At 41.1% G+C, this 16,877-nt stretch overlaps 2 protein-coding genes across 3 annotated transcripts in view; both read left to right on the forward strand.

Moving 5' to 3' along the window:
* CABLES2 (Cdk5 and Abl enzyme substrate 2) overlaps positions 1–5,845 on the forward strand; it is a gene marked incomplete at its 5' end in the record, with an annotated part of 46,881 nt that extends 41,036 nt beyond the window's left edge. Inside the window, 2 exons of the mRNA XM_081916906.1 lie at positions 351–555; positions 2,068–5,845. Coding sequence (XP_081773032.1) covers positions 351–555; positions 2,068–2,208 — 346 coding nt within the window. The 3' untranslated portion in view covers positions 2,209–5,845. The remainder of the gene's footprint in view (positions 1–350; positions 556–2,067) is intronic.
* A 3,595-nt stretch (positions 5,846–9,440) lies between these two features.
* Positions 9,441–16,633, forward strand: RPS21 (ribosomal protein S21; the record flags this gene model as incomplete). Of its 2 annotated transcripts, XM_081917416.1 has the most annotated exons (6): positions 9,441–9,582; positions 12,764–12,860; positions 13,727–13,790; positions 14,825–14,896; positions 16,380–16,435; positions 16,567–16,633. In XM_081917416.1, the coding sequence occupies exons 2-6, from the start codon at positions 12,811–12,813 to the stop codon at positions 16,574–16,576; spliced, it is 252 nt and encodes an 83-aa protein (XP_081773542.1). In that variant the 5' UTR covers positions 9,441–9,582; positions 12,764–12,810. The 2 variants fall into 2 exon arrangements, with proteins under 2 accessions (XP_081773542.1, XP_081773543.1); XM_081917417.1 differs by lacking the exon at positions 16,567–16,633 and having other exon boundaries at positions 16,380–16,439.
* Between the last annotated feature and the right edge of the window lie 244 nt (positions 16,634–16,877).

Here is a 16,877-nt window from a genome sequence, read left to right on the forward strand (position 1 = left end):
AGCCAAAAACAAACACTGCAGTCTTAAGCAACTTCTCACTGTGGCAGCAAATAAAGTCAGAGAGGACACTTCAATTAATGCAGTCATGTGTTTGCAATTCAAATGTTACTGGGCCCTAATGCATATCATGTTGCTTGATCCACATCACAATGGATGTGTGCAAAAACAAGCCCTCTTCTTCCTCCTCCTAAGCATACAAACATCAGCTACCTTCTGCAGTGTACACAGACCATCTGGCAAGAAGCAGAAATGAGAATTCAAGAATTAAGAGTCTTGTTTCCTAAGTTGTGGTAACCTTTTTTTATATATGAAGCAAAATTAGCTTTCTTTCCCTCTTTCTGTGCCCACAGTTTAAAGAGGGAGATGCGGAACCTGAGTATGGAATGCAACCTGGAGCCAGTAACTGTGTCCATGGCTTACGTTTACTTCGAAAAGCTTGTCCTGCAAGGCAAGCTCAACAAACAGAACCGAAAACTGTGTGCTGGTGCTTGTGTGCTGCTTGCAGCCAAGATTAGTAGTGATCTCAGGAAACACGAGGTCAAACACCTTATAGATGTAAGTATAGCCAGAATAACATCCCAAGAGTGTCCAGACCCCTGGAAATGCTGGTTCTTGCAAGTCACATTGTTTTCTAAAACTATGCATATAATTTTTGAATGAAAACATGTAATGGTTTTTAGCACTGAGACCAGAAGTAGGCTTGTAACCTTTTGACAGCAGAGATGTTTCAGAGTGATTGGCAGGGGTGGGGGGGTGGAGAGAGAAACTTGCACCTTTTTCATGTGTCTGAAATGTCAACTCTGCAGTAGGAAGGGAAGAGTCATAGCTTACTCTTGCCAGGGGAAAGATGGAGTTGCAACCCTGTTCATTCTGCTTTGATCTCTTGGGAGCTTTTTAATACCGTTGACCGTTTTTAATACCGTTTTGTTAATACCGCTCAGGGACTCAGGGTTGGGGACACTGTACTTCAGTGGTTCTGCTCCTACCTCCAAGGCCATTTCCATAATGCAGTTATTAGAGGACCCTTGTTTGATGCCATGGGAGTGGTCCTGTGGCATCCCAAAGGGTTCTATCTTGTCCCCTGTGCTATTCAGCACATAACTGAAACCATTGGGAGCTTTTATCAGGAGATTTGGAGCGAGGTGTCATGTGACTGATACTCAGCTCAATCTCTCAGATACGTCTGAATCAAGAGAGGCAATTGTAGTGACCAGTGCTGAGGTGGTGATGGGCTACATGTACGACAAGTTGAAGGTGAATCCTGAACAGACAGAGGTGTGATGTGTCCCGCATTTTCAAGTCTGGGAGACAGGTTGTTCTAGATGGAGTTGTGCTCACCTGGAAGGAGCAGGACCATAACTTGTGAGATCCAGTGCTGTCACTGGAGTCTTAGATACCTCAGTGGCTCGGAGTGCCTTTTTCCAGCTGTGGCTGGTTTACCACCTGGAAGCTCTTTTGGACTTGGCATGGCATGGCCACTGTACCCCATGGTCTCGTAACTTCCAGGGTGGATTGTTGCAACATGCTAAATGTGGGGCTGCCCAACGTGGAAACTTCAACTGGTTCAGAATTCAGCAAGCAGGTTACTGGCCAAGTTTTCATATAGAACTCACATAGCCCCTGTTCTAAAACACCGGCAGAGATTGCAAGTTTGTTTTCAGACCCAGTTCAAGTTGCTTACATTCTTGTTTAAAGTCCTAAATGACTTCGGTTGCAAGTATCCAAAAGACAACCTCCTTACCTACAGACTCTTTCAGGTGTTAAACTGAATTTTAATGTTGCATCTTTAAATTGTCATAATCTGCTCCAGGATTTGCCCTTGGGGCAGGTAAGGTATCTAATATAATAATAGTGCCACAACAGCTTTTACTTCTCCTTTACTTCTAGCCGTAGCCACCACTAGCGCGTGGCCCCCGAAAGGTTTGCACACAAAAGAATGTGGCCCTCAGGTTGAAAAAGATTGGTGATGGCCAAAATACCATTAAACATCTGCAAAACATACTAAATACTGGTGTAATCTGTAGCAACCAGCTCATGTTCTGCTTTACTGGTTTTCTGTCCTTACAGAAGTTAGAAGAAAGATTCAGATTCAACAGAAGAGATCTCATTGGATTTGAATTTACCGTACTTGTGGCTTTGGAACTAGCCCTCTACCTTCCTGACAACCAAGTGTTACCTCACTTCCGACGTCTTACACAGCAATCCTAGCCAAAGCTGCATTCTAGCAGAAGTGCCAGTACTTAGACACTGATTTTTGGGTGTTGGCCTCTGGTCCTTTCCCGTGCCACAATATTGAACAATATTGTGTATATACCCGACATGAAGACTGCAGTGGGATTTTTGTGGAGCTACCAAGATGGTGCAGAAACCACAGATTCCCTGTGTGAGAAGTGGCAGAAGTGAGACGTTGAACTTTGGACACTAAAGCACAAATTGTTTGCCGCCATTTGCCACAAATGCTGCTGGTCATACCTAATTTACCTTCCCACCCCCTCACCCGTTTTTCCCCCTTGGATATAATCTGTTCTTCCCTTCAAATACTGCTACTTTTTCATTTCCTTAAACTTTTATCATTCTCCCCACACACCCCTTCCTTGAATCTAAAAGAGCATCATTTCCATTCCAAAACGTCATATGCTTCCAATAGCATTTCTGAGAATTCTTGCATTTTAAAACCATGGAAACTTGTCTTCTTTTGCGGGGAGGGGAGGTGGGTGCGGGGCAGAAAGAAAGACGTGCCTAAGACTTAGCTGGGCTGGTACCAGTCAGTCTCTCTCTTGCTCTCTTTTTGTTGCTTAGTGGCAAATTCTGAACTTAAACAGCAATTTATCCTTTTGCCTTTGTTCACCTTGTGCTACAAGGAAAAGAATTCCATTGTATCTCTACTATCATTTCCAGAAGAGATGTATATTTGAAAACAATATTCTACTTGGTTCATGATTTAAAAAAACTTTTCTTTTTTATTGAAACATTTCCCAGACATTGCACTTGTTGATCAAGGCAGCTATAGCAAAACAATTTCCATTTTATCTTGTCCTTCAGAGTGTGACTGAAGGCCCGTTGATTTTTATGGTGGTAATTTGGTCTTGTAGCTCCCAAAGGTGGCATCTTTTTGTCACAGCTTTGCTGTAGGCTAGAATGATGAACTGTTTTATTTATAAACAATGTATTCCATGTATTGTCTTTCCTGTGTGCTCTTGACGAGTGTGTGTGTCTCAGCTTGTGCAGCTGTCATTTTCTAAATTAAGCTGGTGAGACTAAATAGGCATGTCTGACTTCGATAATCTTTTGTAAAAAAAAACAAACAAACAGAAAATTTGGTTCTTCCAAGCTTCTTGCCACTGTGATGGTTCTCATGAACCTGACTTTTCATTGCACATTCAGACAGCCAAACTCATTGAGGTTAATATCCAACACAGTGGCGTTGATAAAAATGATGCAACTTCTGCCACTGTTAGCCAGGTGTTTTTGGCTTAACCATCCAGATGTTGAGGATGAACAACATTAACTTCTTGTGCTGTGACAGAAAAGTTGACGGCTGTTGAGTTTCTTTTCTAAGCAATATTGTGATACAAGTCAGTGTGTGTGTGTGTGTGTGTGTGTGTGTGTGTGTGTGTGTGTGTGTGTTACTTGCCAGGGAACAAAATTAATATTCTTGGGTGTTGTGATTTGATATGTTCATAGATTTATTTATTTTTAACTGTGACTTTGGCCAGTTCTATACATCATGCAGAATGAAATAGTAGACAAAGGTGGCAGAATTGTGGACTGTACCAGTGCAGACACAGAATCATGTTTTCAAGCACACAGTACACCCCAATGTGTAGTAAACCAGCACACTGGTGAAAAGCCATGTACAGTATAAAGCGTTCTTCCTGATGTGCTCTTTTATTAAATACAGGGAGTTTATCACACAAGAGATCATTCAAAGATTAATAGCTACCACCACAGCTGCAGTCTGAAGTGGTATAGTCCACAATTTTTAATATCTCTGCCTGTAGATTGTCTCTCAAAAATGGTTAAGTCAAGAGGGCTATATGACTTCCAGTACCCAGAATGCCATAAATTCTAACGGGTATATGTATTGAGTAGCCACGAAATAAACTAGAGAAGGGGAGAGAGAATAGCAAAGTTTGGTGCTAGAAACATTTGAAAAAGGATGTGCAGTGTTCAATGCCAAACTCCAGATAAGATTATTGTACGTGAAGAGACCTTCCTTGGCTTTTTGGTTCCTGTTTCTAGCACCTATGCATGAATATAAAACCATTTGGATAAATATTTTAGATAAGGCCAGCTTGACGTCACTGAAATTGCAGCAAACCTAGTTAAGAATGCTTCTCTGACCAAGGCTTGTGTGTTAATACATCTCGCTATAATAACACCAGTCATAGTATAGCATCTTTTTGTATAATGTAGTACAAGGAGCTATATAGCTTACTAACTAGCGCTGTTCAAAATGTGAGCTGTAGTATGCCTATTTCCCAGTAAACTTTGCCAATGCAGGACAACATCCTAACTGTTCCCAAGATAAAGTTTAGAAATGGCTTCACAGAGTGTTAAAACATTTAATCCTCTCCCTGAAACTGAAAGAATTTGCTTTTTTAAAAACCTATCAGTCTTGTATCATGAACACAATTGACTTGTATTAACACACTGTGTTTGAGTTGAAATAGTTGCCAATTTATCCCCCCCCCAGCTGAAGCAATCATTACCTTGTCCAACCAAAAATAGGGGTGATGAGGTGAGAAGTAGATTGATTCTTTTGGGATATATTTGAGCTTCTGGAGGCTGTAAATTTCCAATATGACGTATGTGAATTTTGGATAATGTATTATCATATATTTAATTTGCACAGAATATTATTCAGGCTGTGGGGCAGAAAGATAAATTATTTTACATGTTTTAAGGCTTGATCTTCACTCAGAGCATGTTCATTGTTCTGTTCTGTTAGTGAACTGGATCAGTTCTGTTAGTGAACTGGATTTATAATTCTTCAAAGTAGTGAGTTCTAGGATGAAGACTGTAGCCTCCAATCAAGATCTGGACTCCTTTTTCCTCTCATGTCTGCACAAATGTACCTACAGATAACAGCTGGCCCATGTGTTAAGCAAAGGATTACCAGTGCCCTTTTATCATAGATAGGGTATGTGTTTGTATTAAGCCTTCAAAGATGTCCATGGTCCAGCATCATATACATAACTCAAGAGAAATGTTGTTTCAAGGGACCTAAAGATAAATAACTGAGTATCAAATTGTCCATTTTGAACTCTGCAAATTGACTTGTATGTTGAGAATCTTATTGCTGTGACTTAACCTGTATAGAAACAGTTTGGCTCTTGAATCCTGTTGTGTATGTGAATTGAGGGGAGGGGTGTGGAAGGGTGCTGTTCACATTTTCTTACTTATCTTTTTGGTTCATATTCTCAATCAGCTATGCCTCTTTGTGTTCCTTTTTCATGCAAAAGCTGCCACTGTGTGGTAAAAAATATTATTACAACCAAACATAGATCCACTGTAAAATCCCAGGCTTTCGTTGGAGAGAGATACTAGTCTCTTCAACAGTTGAGGTTTAAATTATGTAATCTTATGTAAATAATGGTGCTTGTCTACCTTCAGCCCAAGAAAACACTCTGGACTGAAGTTTGTATATTTATGTAAATAATATTTTTGTGCTGTCGTAAATTTTAAGTTCCTGCTTTGTATATTGTCTGATTATGTTCTTCCAAGGAAATGAATGGATTTGTTAATAAGATGCTGTGTAATTGAATGTTTTGATACCCATTTTATAACCAAGCACACCTGAAGATACTTCAGGTTAGTGTCATAAATATTCCTTTAAAAAACAGTTTGCATGTCTTTTTCTTCTTTTCCCCTCCACCTATGCAAAATAAGTAAGTAAGTAAGTAAGTAAGTAAGTAAGTAAGTAAGTAAGTAAAGACTACTATGGGGAAAATGACTAGATTTTGGAACATATACCAGAGCTACAAAGATTTGTTACATTGGGGTGTGTTACCTAGAATTCTAAATAACCAGCTGCATGCAGTTTTCTTATACATTCCTGTTTTTTACAGAGATGAACAGATTTCAATTGACACACTTTGTGGCAAAACTTTGAAAAACATAAACAAAATAAGGCTATAGCAGACATTCACATTTTTTTCTGCTATATTTGTGCTTTTTAGTGAAACTTTATACTCTACCTTGAAGATACAAGCTTGCAGAGTTGTAGTTTTTTTAAGCACATGCCACAAACTTGTAAAGTAAGCATTTTATGTTTAAAAATCCACCAGTATAAAATATACTTCGCATTATTCCAGATTTAGTAGTGTTGGCACACGTACTTTAGCACAAGGTTTCCCAACTTGGTGCCCTCCAGATGTTTTGGACTAATACTCCTATCATCCCTGGCTATTGGCCATTCTGCTTTAATTGCAGTCCACATCTGAGCTAGCCCTGCGTTAGCATATCTAGTCTACAGTACCAGAGTACAGTATTTCTAATTTTTGCAGTGTTCTACTGATTTCCTGAGGCCAAAATGCCACTAAAGCCTGCTGTTCCTACTGCGTTTGAATTTTTTGGCAGTGTGATACAGATGTAAAAGTAAACTACATAATAATTACTTTGCAGTAAATAATTGAAACAAAGTTCAGTTCTGATGGGCTTGAAGAAAACTTCTTGTACGTAAGCATGATAAATTAGTTACACATTTCATTCCTCAGCTGATGAGAAGTTGACTCTTCTCAGCAGCTGTATAAATAGAAAAAAAAATCCACAAATAGCTCATTACGACCGCTCCAGTTATAAGTACAAACAGGGCATCTGTTTCGGTGCCTGCCTTTTTATGCCAGTGGATCAGCGATATATTTAGATAAGTGACCAGAGTTGAGTTGCCCATTCAAAATGTTGCAGAAGCAAGCAGCTTGAGAAGGATTGGGAGCACAACAATTGCAACCCTTATTATATGTCTTTCTATAAGTGCCTGCCTTTGCAGATAGATTTATTTTATTTTTTTAGGATCTGCCTGTAGTAATTGGGGGGGGGTGCTATTGCTTTTTCTGGACTAGCTAGAGCTCTGCTTTCGTAATGTTGGGGTCCAGATAGAAAAAAAATCTCTGGATCTAGGGTCTTGCCATGTAGCATTGCATCCATTATTTTTATTCAATTAACAAAAAACCTTTGATTTAACATCCGGCAATCCGAGCTCATGCACTGTGGCAAATTTAAAATGGCAGCTTGTAGTCACTAAGTTTTGAAGTTGCAGGACAAGTGTCAGCCCTAGCAGGCCATGCTTGGCGGGTGGGTTCCTAGGCCCAGTAACTGTCCCATGAATGCTGTATCCCAAATTTTTCATAGAAGAGGTTATCAAAATGGACTTGATAAATTTTCTTTCAGAACTTTCCTCTAGCACCCTACAGTACAGTGTGTATCACAGCTAGGCACATGGAGCATTGGAGCATATCATACTAATTAAAAGCATGTATATGCATTTCACAACTGTCTACAAATGCAAATAAAATGCAAAGCACATGTGCTACAGAGCTGGCTAGTCGACAGCTAGGGTTGCCATATTCACTTAAGGACTCAATTTTAAAACCGTGTTTATGGAAGGCAATCTTACTCGGCTATGAGTGATCGCCAAAGAATAAGATTCCCAAAATCCGGACAAAGTTGTTGAGTTGCTTTGACACCAACACCCGAAGTTGTTGATTTTATTTTGGGAACATCTGTTGAAATGTACAGTTTGGGGGGCTTTGGAATTTTTCAGGCATTTACTTACTTGTCATACATGCGGGTTTTCACAGACATTTTACCAATTAGCCAAAAAATCGCCTGTCAATGCCATTTTGCAGCCCAATTACCAGACATAAACCCAGACGTATGTCACTCTCTGCTCTACTATATCTGATAGCAAACAGGCAACTGCAAACATGTGTGTACCCAGTGCTATTCTTCTAGAAAAAGAGGTGCCAGAATTCACCATGAACGCCTCCCTTTTTCTATTATAATGGCAACGGTGCCCACCTGAGAAGTGCCGGAACGGAGTTCCCGTGAGCTAACAAAAAAGGTCCCAAGTGTACCATCACCTGAGCAGAATAATAATTTTCAGTGAGTATTTTCCTTCCTTTGCCAGGGGCAGACTTTGGTCTTTACAATTTCAATGGCGCCCTCCGCAAGGCCAAAATTTGGGCAGGGGGTATCCTTCGCCTCGCCTTCCATTCTGCTCAATTCACAATGTCCTTGTGACGCGGCGTGACACCCACTAGGGTTGTGGCAGAATGGGTCCTTGCACGCCTTAAGTTCACACACCAACATGGAACTCTGCGCACTGCAACTTACTGTTCTTGCCAGCGACATTAAAACCAACTTGATGGTGACGGACTATATGGAATTGGCGGAAATGACTGGCAGAATCTGGGACCAGGGAGAAGAGTTGGTGGAAGAAGATTGGAAGAAATTCAAAGACTATTTGCAGAAACATTGTAAAATTAATGAATGTTAAAATGATGTTGGATTGAAATGAAACGGCTTTAGCAACAAGGCTAAAAAGAATATGTAAAAATGGATTGATAACCAGATGAAGATACGAAGTTTTAATATGTTAAGATCTAGAATTAAGATAAAAACAAAGAGGGAAAGGATTTGCTGAATTAACCATGTGAACTGGAATACAAAAAAGGGAGGTGTGAGGAGGTCAGGAAACAAGTAAATGAAATATAAGACATGAAAAGATTGATTTGTTTTTAATTTTTTTTATTTATTATGTATTTTGCATTTTTTCTTTGTATTTTTGTACTTTTTTATTCTTATTTTTTCTTTTCTTAGTCTGTAATTTCGTTTTGTCTGTAAAATTTCAATAAATATTATTTAAAAAAAATAATAAACCAACTTGATGGGAGCCGAACACTGCTCCAAATGTGCTTTAAAGCTCTAGCTGCAGTTTGTGCGCACAGTCCATCATTTTCCTTGTCGTGATATATGAGGTAATGTGGGAAATACAAGTGAACCGTCGCCTCTTGCTCGTATCTTTTCCCTGCCTATTGATATCAAGCAGAAGCATTTTGCCCGGCCTGCTGAAAACATTTTTGTTCAGGCAAGCCTACCCAGGTACTTAGGAAGTGATTTTAATCTGTTTTTAGTATTGTGTAGGTTTTGAAAGCACGGTTCTGAATCTTTCTTGATTTTATCATCTCCCTGTAAACCGCTTTGGGTTTTCTTCTCAATCAAAAGGGGCATTAAATGTTACGAAGCAATAATAATATCATTTGCTCCCTTCATTCTCCTCAGCGAGGAGCCTCTCCAAATTCCCGCCTTTTTGCGCACAGCCCCGAAACGCCCTCCCCCCCCCGCAACAGTCGCCCTCTTTGGCCACGCCCATTTCATAACGGCCACTTCTGCCCCGCCCACTCGAAAGCCGACACTCTTCACGGCGCCGCCCTCCTTAGAAACCTGTATGCGCGTGACGTCGCCGCGCACGCCTCGTGGTCCCTTGCGCCTGCGCGCTGCCGCCGCTGCGGGCTTTGTAGTCGCCTCTGAGTGACGTTAGGTCTCTCTTTCCGGCCTGGGCTCGCGGCGTGTGAGGAGGTGAGGTGAGGCCTGCTCCGTGTTCCCGGGCGGGCGGGCCGTGATTTCTCCCTCGCTGAGGTGGCCGATTGAAAGCGGAGCGGGGGGGGGGGTGAGGCGCGTGGTCGGTTGAGCTGATTCCTCCGCCCGCTCCCACCTTTCCCTCTTCCCGGGGGTCGCCTGCTTCCTCTGCCCCGAGTTGGAAGGCCCAGGGGGTGAGGGGACATGAAGGAGACCCTTTTCATATATATATATATTTTACTTACTATTATGTATATATAGTAGTATAGTAGTATATTAGTATATAAAATTATATATATATATATATATATATATATAGTCGCTTGTGTGCCTCAGGGCGCTTTAGATTTCCACACACCCTACTTGACTCCCCCCCCCCCCCAGAGCGACTCTGGGTCTTGCAGGGATCCCTGTCGGAAACCCTAGAAAGCTGCTGCCAGCGGGCGATCCGGTTCTTTTTTTGTTGCCCCCGAATTGCTAACCTCAGCCTTTCACTTAACCTACCTTGATTTCCGGGCAGCAACAGGTTGTCTGTGCAAATTACGACCAAGGTGGCAATTCAGCGGCCGGCTTGCAAGACGGTGTGAGCATATGACACCGATCTGTGGCCTGACTCCGCTGGCTGCCAGTTAAGTTTCTGGTCCCAATTTAAAGTGCTGGTATAAAGCCTGATGCACCTATAACCACACCTTTTGATGTACCATACCATAACCAGTCCAAATGGGATGCGGGTTGCGCTGTGGGTTAAACCACAGATCCTAGGACTTGCCGATCAGAAGGTCAGCGGTTTGAATCCTCATGATGGGATGAGCTCCCATTGCTCGGTCCCTGCTCCTGCCAACCTAGCAGTTCGAAAGCACGTCAAAGTGCAAGTAGATAAATAGGTACCGCTCTGGTGGGAAGGTAAATAGTGTTTCCATGTGCTGCTCTGGTTCGCCAGAAGCGGCTTAGTCATGCAGGCCACACGACCCGGAAGCTGTACGCCGGCTCTCTTGGCCAATAAAGCGAGATGAGCGCCGCAACCCCAGGGGTCCCTTTACCTTTATAAAGCCTTAAATGGATCAGGACCACAATACCCTCAAGGACTGCCTTTCCTCATATGAACAGACCCAGACCCTGTGATCATCCTCCGAGGCCCTTCATGTGCCTCCTCCATTAGAGGTCCAGAGGGTGCCTTTTCTGTGGTGGCTCCCCATTTGTGGAATGCTCTCCCCAGGGAGGCTCAACTTGCACTTTTGTTACATACCTTTAGGTGCCAGGCCAAATCATTCCTCTTCTCCCAGGCTTTTGGCTAATTAAACAATCTGGCCTTTTAAACTGGGGGGGGGGTGTTTTAGTTTGTTACGGTGTTATGCACTTTTGTGTTTGTAAACTGCCCTGTGATCCTCAGATGAAGGGGGTGGTGTAAGGTAAAGGGACCCCTGACCATTAGGTCCCGTCTTGGCTGACTCTGGGGTTTTTTTGGCTGTGCTGCCATTTCCCTGTTTACAAACAGTTCCTGCATTAAGAGAGAGGTGTGAATAGTCAAAGGCTTTACAGTACACTGGATTTGGTTGTTGTCATGACTCAAGAGGGATGTTTAATGCATAATGCACTCATAGATGCCAGTGTTTGCACGCACACACACATTGTATGGCAGGTGCAATAAATGCAAAAGATTTTAAATATAAATACTCCTCGATTTCAGCTGCAGACTAGCAATTTCAGGATTTCTTTAAACAAATAGGCATGTGGATGAGCAGAGTTGGTACTGGCTTTTGCCTAAAAGCAGGATTTCATAGCCAATTTGCTCGGTAGACGTATCCAATGAATTTTGAGAAAATAGAAATTAGAGTTTATTGTGGGGCTTTTGTGTGCATCTTACCTGTGTTGCAGGAAATGAATCCAGGTAGCAGAGCATCTGCTTTGCATGCAGATATCCCAGATTCTATCCTCAGCATATCTGAGTAGAGCTGGGAAAGAACCCTGTCTGAAAACCTGGAAAGCTGCTGCCAGCCAGTGTAGGTAGAGCTGAGCTACATGGACAAAAGGTCTGGTGCTGCGTTAGGCAGCTTCCTATCCAGAAAGTTAAGTGTGAATTGAGAATTGCAGCCTGAAAGGGAGCACAATTTTTAAAAGGGTAAAACCTGTTGTGTTCAGTTTGCAAACACCCTTGTTTCGGAGTCCGTACAAGGCAATTTCCTGTGCTCTTAATATCAGGCAGGTAGAAATTGTTGCTTTGGGGAGGGGCTGTTCATGTACTTATTTTCTTTTTATTGGAAGTGCAGTAAATGCACAAATGTGTTTGTTTTCATCTGTTAATCATTGAACAATATCTTCCACTTTAAGTGGGAGGTGGAATTGGCTCCTCTCTCCACCCCTCCTCAAGTTCAGTAGAGGTGAGATGACAGTGGGATTTAGGTGAGAGAATGTATTTAGGTAAGTCTAGGCTGCCATACAGTGTGGAGTGGGTGTGTAATTCTGAATCTTACATTTCTTATTCATGGATTATTCTTTTACATGTTATGAATGTCTCTTCTGAGTTTTACTAAGAGTAGACCCAACTCTGGCTGTAAAGATAGTAAGTCGCTGTTAAGATAATCTCATCTCTGAAAATTTGAAGGCAGTCTACTCTGACTTAGTTGAGTACCACCTCCCTGATACATTTACAGACCCTACTTTGCATTGAAGAGAGTTGCTGCGGCAAAAATGGAAAACGCCCATTGATCATTATAGCACTAGGAATACAGTATCATACAACAGCAGTTAACTTGAACATAAAAATACTGTTCAGTATCTGAAGAAGTTTGCATGCACACGAAAGCTTATACCCAGAACAAACTTAGTTGGTCTCTAAGGTGCTACTGGACAATTTTTTAAAAAATTTAAATTTATTTTGACTGCATCAGACCAACAGGGCTACCTACCTTAAAATAAAATAATATTGTTATAATTTAATATTCTAGGGAAGTGCTCCTGCTTACACTGAGTTTAAATAAAAATAAGCACTTAAAAAGAAATATTCCTGCTTCATTAAATTAATACACACAATGTAGTTTTAAATAGGTGCATAACTGAGATGAGAAGATGCTGGAAGATAAGGATTCTGATAGGTTGCAGAGACTGCTGGGAGTGAGGCTTTTTCTGTAATTTTCAGTCACAACCATCTGCTAAGTACTGATCTTTTAACCTATCTTGTCAGAAATTTCCTGTTGCACGTCACTTGTGGCAAAACCCTAAAAAAGCACAATGCAGAACGACGCTGGGGAATTTGTGGATCTCTACGTTCCTCGTAAATGGTGCGTATTATTTTATCCTTGGAAATTACCAGCCTGCCTTGGGCAACTTGAAGAAAGTCATGGCACGTTCGGGCATGGGGTTAAATCATGGCTTTAGCCATACAATAACACTCCTTGGGCTCAAGTGCTCCCAACCTGACTTCCTGGCATGACTGGAGGAAGAGCACAGGAGCTTCCGCAGTTCAGTGTGTCATCCAACCTGAGACAAGCTGGTTAATATTAAGTACAGATACTTGAAGCAAGCTAGCTTGATAAACTATAACTTGGCTTTGTTTCAACTATCCATATGATTTACTGATTTGTCCGTTGCTATGTTAGCATGGAGTTGTGGGTTTTGGGGGGAGGGTGTGGGGGTTACACCTTTAGGTGCCAGGAAAAAACGTTCCTCTTCAACCAAGCCTTTGGCTGATAAACATCTGTTAACCTTTTAAATGTGTTGTCGGCGGGGGAGGGTTCTTGGTTGGTTCTTGTTTTTTATATTGTATTTTTACATTGTGAACCCTGCGATCTACAGATGAAGGGTTTTATACAAATTTAATAAACAAGAATAATAAGATTGAGCTAATTGGCTGCTACTGCAGAAAAAATATGGGTGCATAGATAGGTGAATGCACCTGCCAGTTCAACTGTAGTAAAGGTAAGGTGGTTACAAGCAGGATTTAAGATACGGAAAGGCTTAAGTTGAGGATTCCAGAAAGAGCTATGTTCAGGGCTTAAGTTCCATGTATTTCAAGAGTGCAGAGGGTGTCCCAGGCATGCCAAGAGTGGGTGCAGCTGCTGTAAGACAATGGTGGTTGTCTTCAGTGCAAGATTTTCTAGCCGTGAACTTTTATATATTTTAATGGGGCTTCTTTTCTTCCCTTCAGCTCTGCTAGCAACCGGATAATTGGTGCTAAAGACCATGCCTCCATCCAGATGAATTTTTCTGAGGTGAGTAAAATATAATTAATTAGAATATACAAGTTGAAAGGCGTTAATTAATGTGTTTTCTTTTTGGTAATGAATTTCATTTTAATGAGGCTTGTAACCTGCCACTTGCCTGGGTTGGTGACTTTATGTAAAGAATGCATTCCTAGTTCCAGAGGCCTATGGGCTCATTATGGCTACAGTAGGAAGAAGCCTAAGTGTAAAAAGTTGGCTAAGCATTGATCTAACACAAGGTCGCATGGAGTTGACTGCAGTCACAAAGAGAACCAGTGTTGGTTACAACATGGCGTCCCTGCATAATGTGCAGTTTTCTTTCACTCCTTTCTGCCTTTCAGGATCTGGCCCTGAGTATTAAAAGTTACAGCAGTGTAGCAATAATCACGGTTGCTTCTCTCAGGCTCCTGGGTCCAGAGCGCATGGGACTGTAGAATTATTTTCTTTGCTAGACTTCCTGCTGCAGGTGAAAATAAATTACAGGGGCTGCTTCCTGTAGCAAGCAGTATTGAGAGAAGAGCATTCATGGTCCAAAGGAAGCGCATGGGGGGTGCTTATTTATTTATTTAAAAATAAACCTTGAAGCAGTTTATAAAAAGATAAGACAATAAAAGCAAGGGATAGGTCAGATTCCTTCCCTGCCATTCTTTTGCTTTGGACCCTGGGTGCTGTTGGTCTAATACTGCTTGCTGCATGACTTTTTGTTTTTATTCATAAAGGTTAGTATCATCTGTTCCATTGCTTCCCTTTGTGTTTAAAAAAAATTCCTATTAATTTTTGAATGTAACGTGGATTAATAGAAATGAAAAATTAATCCTTTTGTATACATGGGACATGGCTGACATTTGTCCCAGATTTCAGTAATCCAGTAAATCTGGGCAAACACAGTTTTCATACAGGCATTTAAACTATTAATTTGCTTTCTGTAAACTCCCTGGTTAGATTTGTAAGGGGTTCACTGCCTATAATTGATATCTTCTATGTATTGTGTTTTCCAGTATAACTGCACAACAGTTGAAATGCAATCTTGATTCCCATTTCAGGTTGATAAAGTCACAGGCAGAGTCAATGGCCAGTGCAAAACTTACGCAATTTGTGGAGCAATTCGCAGAATGGTAAGTGTGTACTTAAAAAGGTTTCTCTTCCCCAGTAGTATAACTTCTGTTGTCTTTCCACCTCAGTGTTTGGCTGTTGTGGGAGGTGGTCTCACTACTTGTTGAGTTTCTGCATTTATATAAACTGCAGCTCACAATTTAATTTGACATACAGTGGTACCTCGGGTTACATATGCTTCAGGTTACATACGCTTCAGGTTACAGACTCCGCTAACCCAGAAATAGTGCTTCAGGTTAAGAACTTTGCTTCAGGATGAGAACAGAAATCGTGCTCCAGCGGCGCGGCAGCAGCAGGAGGCCCCATTAGCTAAAGTGGTGCTTCAGGATAAGAACAGTTTCAGGTTAAGAACGGACCTGTGGAATGAATTAAGTACTTAACCCAAGGTACCACTGTATTTTACCTTATGAGTAGCAGCTCATTTAACGTTAAGAGACTAGGTCTTGGAGTTAATTCTGTTTTAAATAAGGGAATTGTCACAATCCTCTGGGTTGTGAGAGTAATGTAAAGGGGCTCTTTACACTAGTAACATTTAAACATCCTTTCCCCAGGACTTTGAGTTGCTGGACTGCAATGCTAGGCACATTTACTTAGAAGTAACACACATGGAAATCAATAAATATATTTATGATTGGGCTTTTAGTCTTTCATGTTTAACTCATGAGGCGTGTATGCAAGCGGTATCAAATTCTTACATGAACTTGTACTAGATTAACATAAGCAAATATGAACAGAGCTGGATACCACTGCAGGGATTACTAAGTACCATCTTCGTGGACTGTTCTGAAGCTCTTCATTTGTCTCAAAATATGGTTGATGAATTAACTCACAGGGGCATTCAAGAGTTCTCTGTGTGTGCAATAATTCTTTGCAAGCTCCCCCTATCAGTAAATGAATAGGCTACCATGAGTAGTTGCTCCTGAAAGAAGCAATCTTTCCTTCTGTATTACACACCATCATTCTGGAATGAATAGAGTGAGCCTTAATTTGAAGTCATCTCAAGACAATTGGCTACACTACTACTTAGTAATGTAATTCTGTCACAGGGAGGTAAGCAGTGTTGAGAACTGATAGTTACCATCTTAAAATAACATTTAGTGACCAAACCACATCTGCTTGGCCACTGTGAGAATGGGATAATCGACTAGATGGGCCATTGGCCTGATCCTGCTGGTTATTCTTACCTTCTTGTAAGAATCTGACTAAGGCACCCATTAAAAAAACAGCCTAACCACATTGCGTCCAAGTTTGTTCAAAAGCAAGATCCATAGTATTAAGTTGTGCTTACTCGCAGGTAAGTATTCATAAGAATCGTTGCCTCCCCTTCTACTGAGGAAAAAGGAAAGCAAATCAGTTGTGTACCCTGGTCAAGGGTTGGCTTGTGGATTCCAAAAACCGATTGCAGGAGAGCATCTTAAAGCTCTGTATGTAGAGCACTTTGAACAGGCCTTTGCCACTCAGTTAAACTTGTTTTCTCTGTTTCAGGGGGAATCTGATGACTCAATCCTGCGCCTTGCAAAGAACGATGGTATAATATCCAAGTAAGTTTTGTTGAATCTCATATCTCTCTCTCGGGTACTAATGCAGCTGTGCATTCTCAGTTTGCCAGCTTCTTGTGCTGTTTTGCTAAGCTTAATATGTACATTTGTAACTGTTTCTTTTCCTTTTCTAGGAATTTCTAAAGCATGATGAAGAAGCATGATGTGAAATTTGTTATAAAATAAAACTGTTGGAAAGCACCTAAAGTTCAGTGTGTCATTTCAGCTCATAACAGGTGAAACTGTTAAAAGAGGCTAATTCTGAAGATAACAGCATTGTTGATATGGATTACATAGGGCAATTTAAATGGATTATTTTTATATTAAAAAAAAGGCTTGTGTTTATGATAGATTGCAATGGTAATACTTAACATCTAAAATAGACCACAGATTCTTAGTCACCAAACTATTGCCCCCAGATTCTTAAACTTTACATCATTCTTGC

The sequence above is a fragment of the Podarcis melisellensis genome, assembly GCF_964234715.1.
Source record: "Podarcis melisellensis genome assembly, chromosome: 6".
Lineage (NCBI taxonomy): Eukaryota > Metazoa > Chordata > Lepidosauria > Squamata > Lacertidae > Podarcis > Podarcis melisellensis.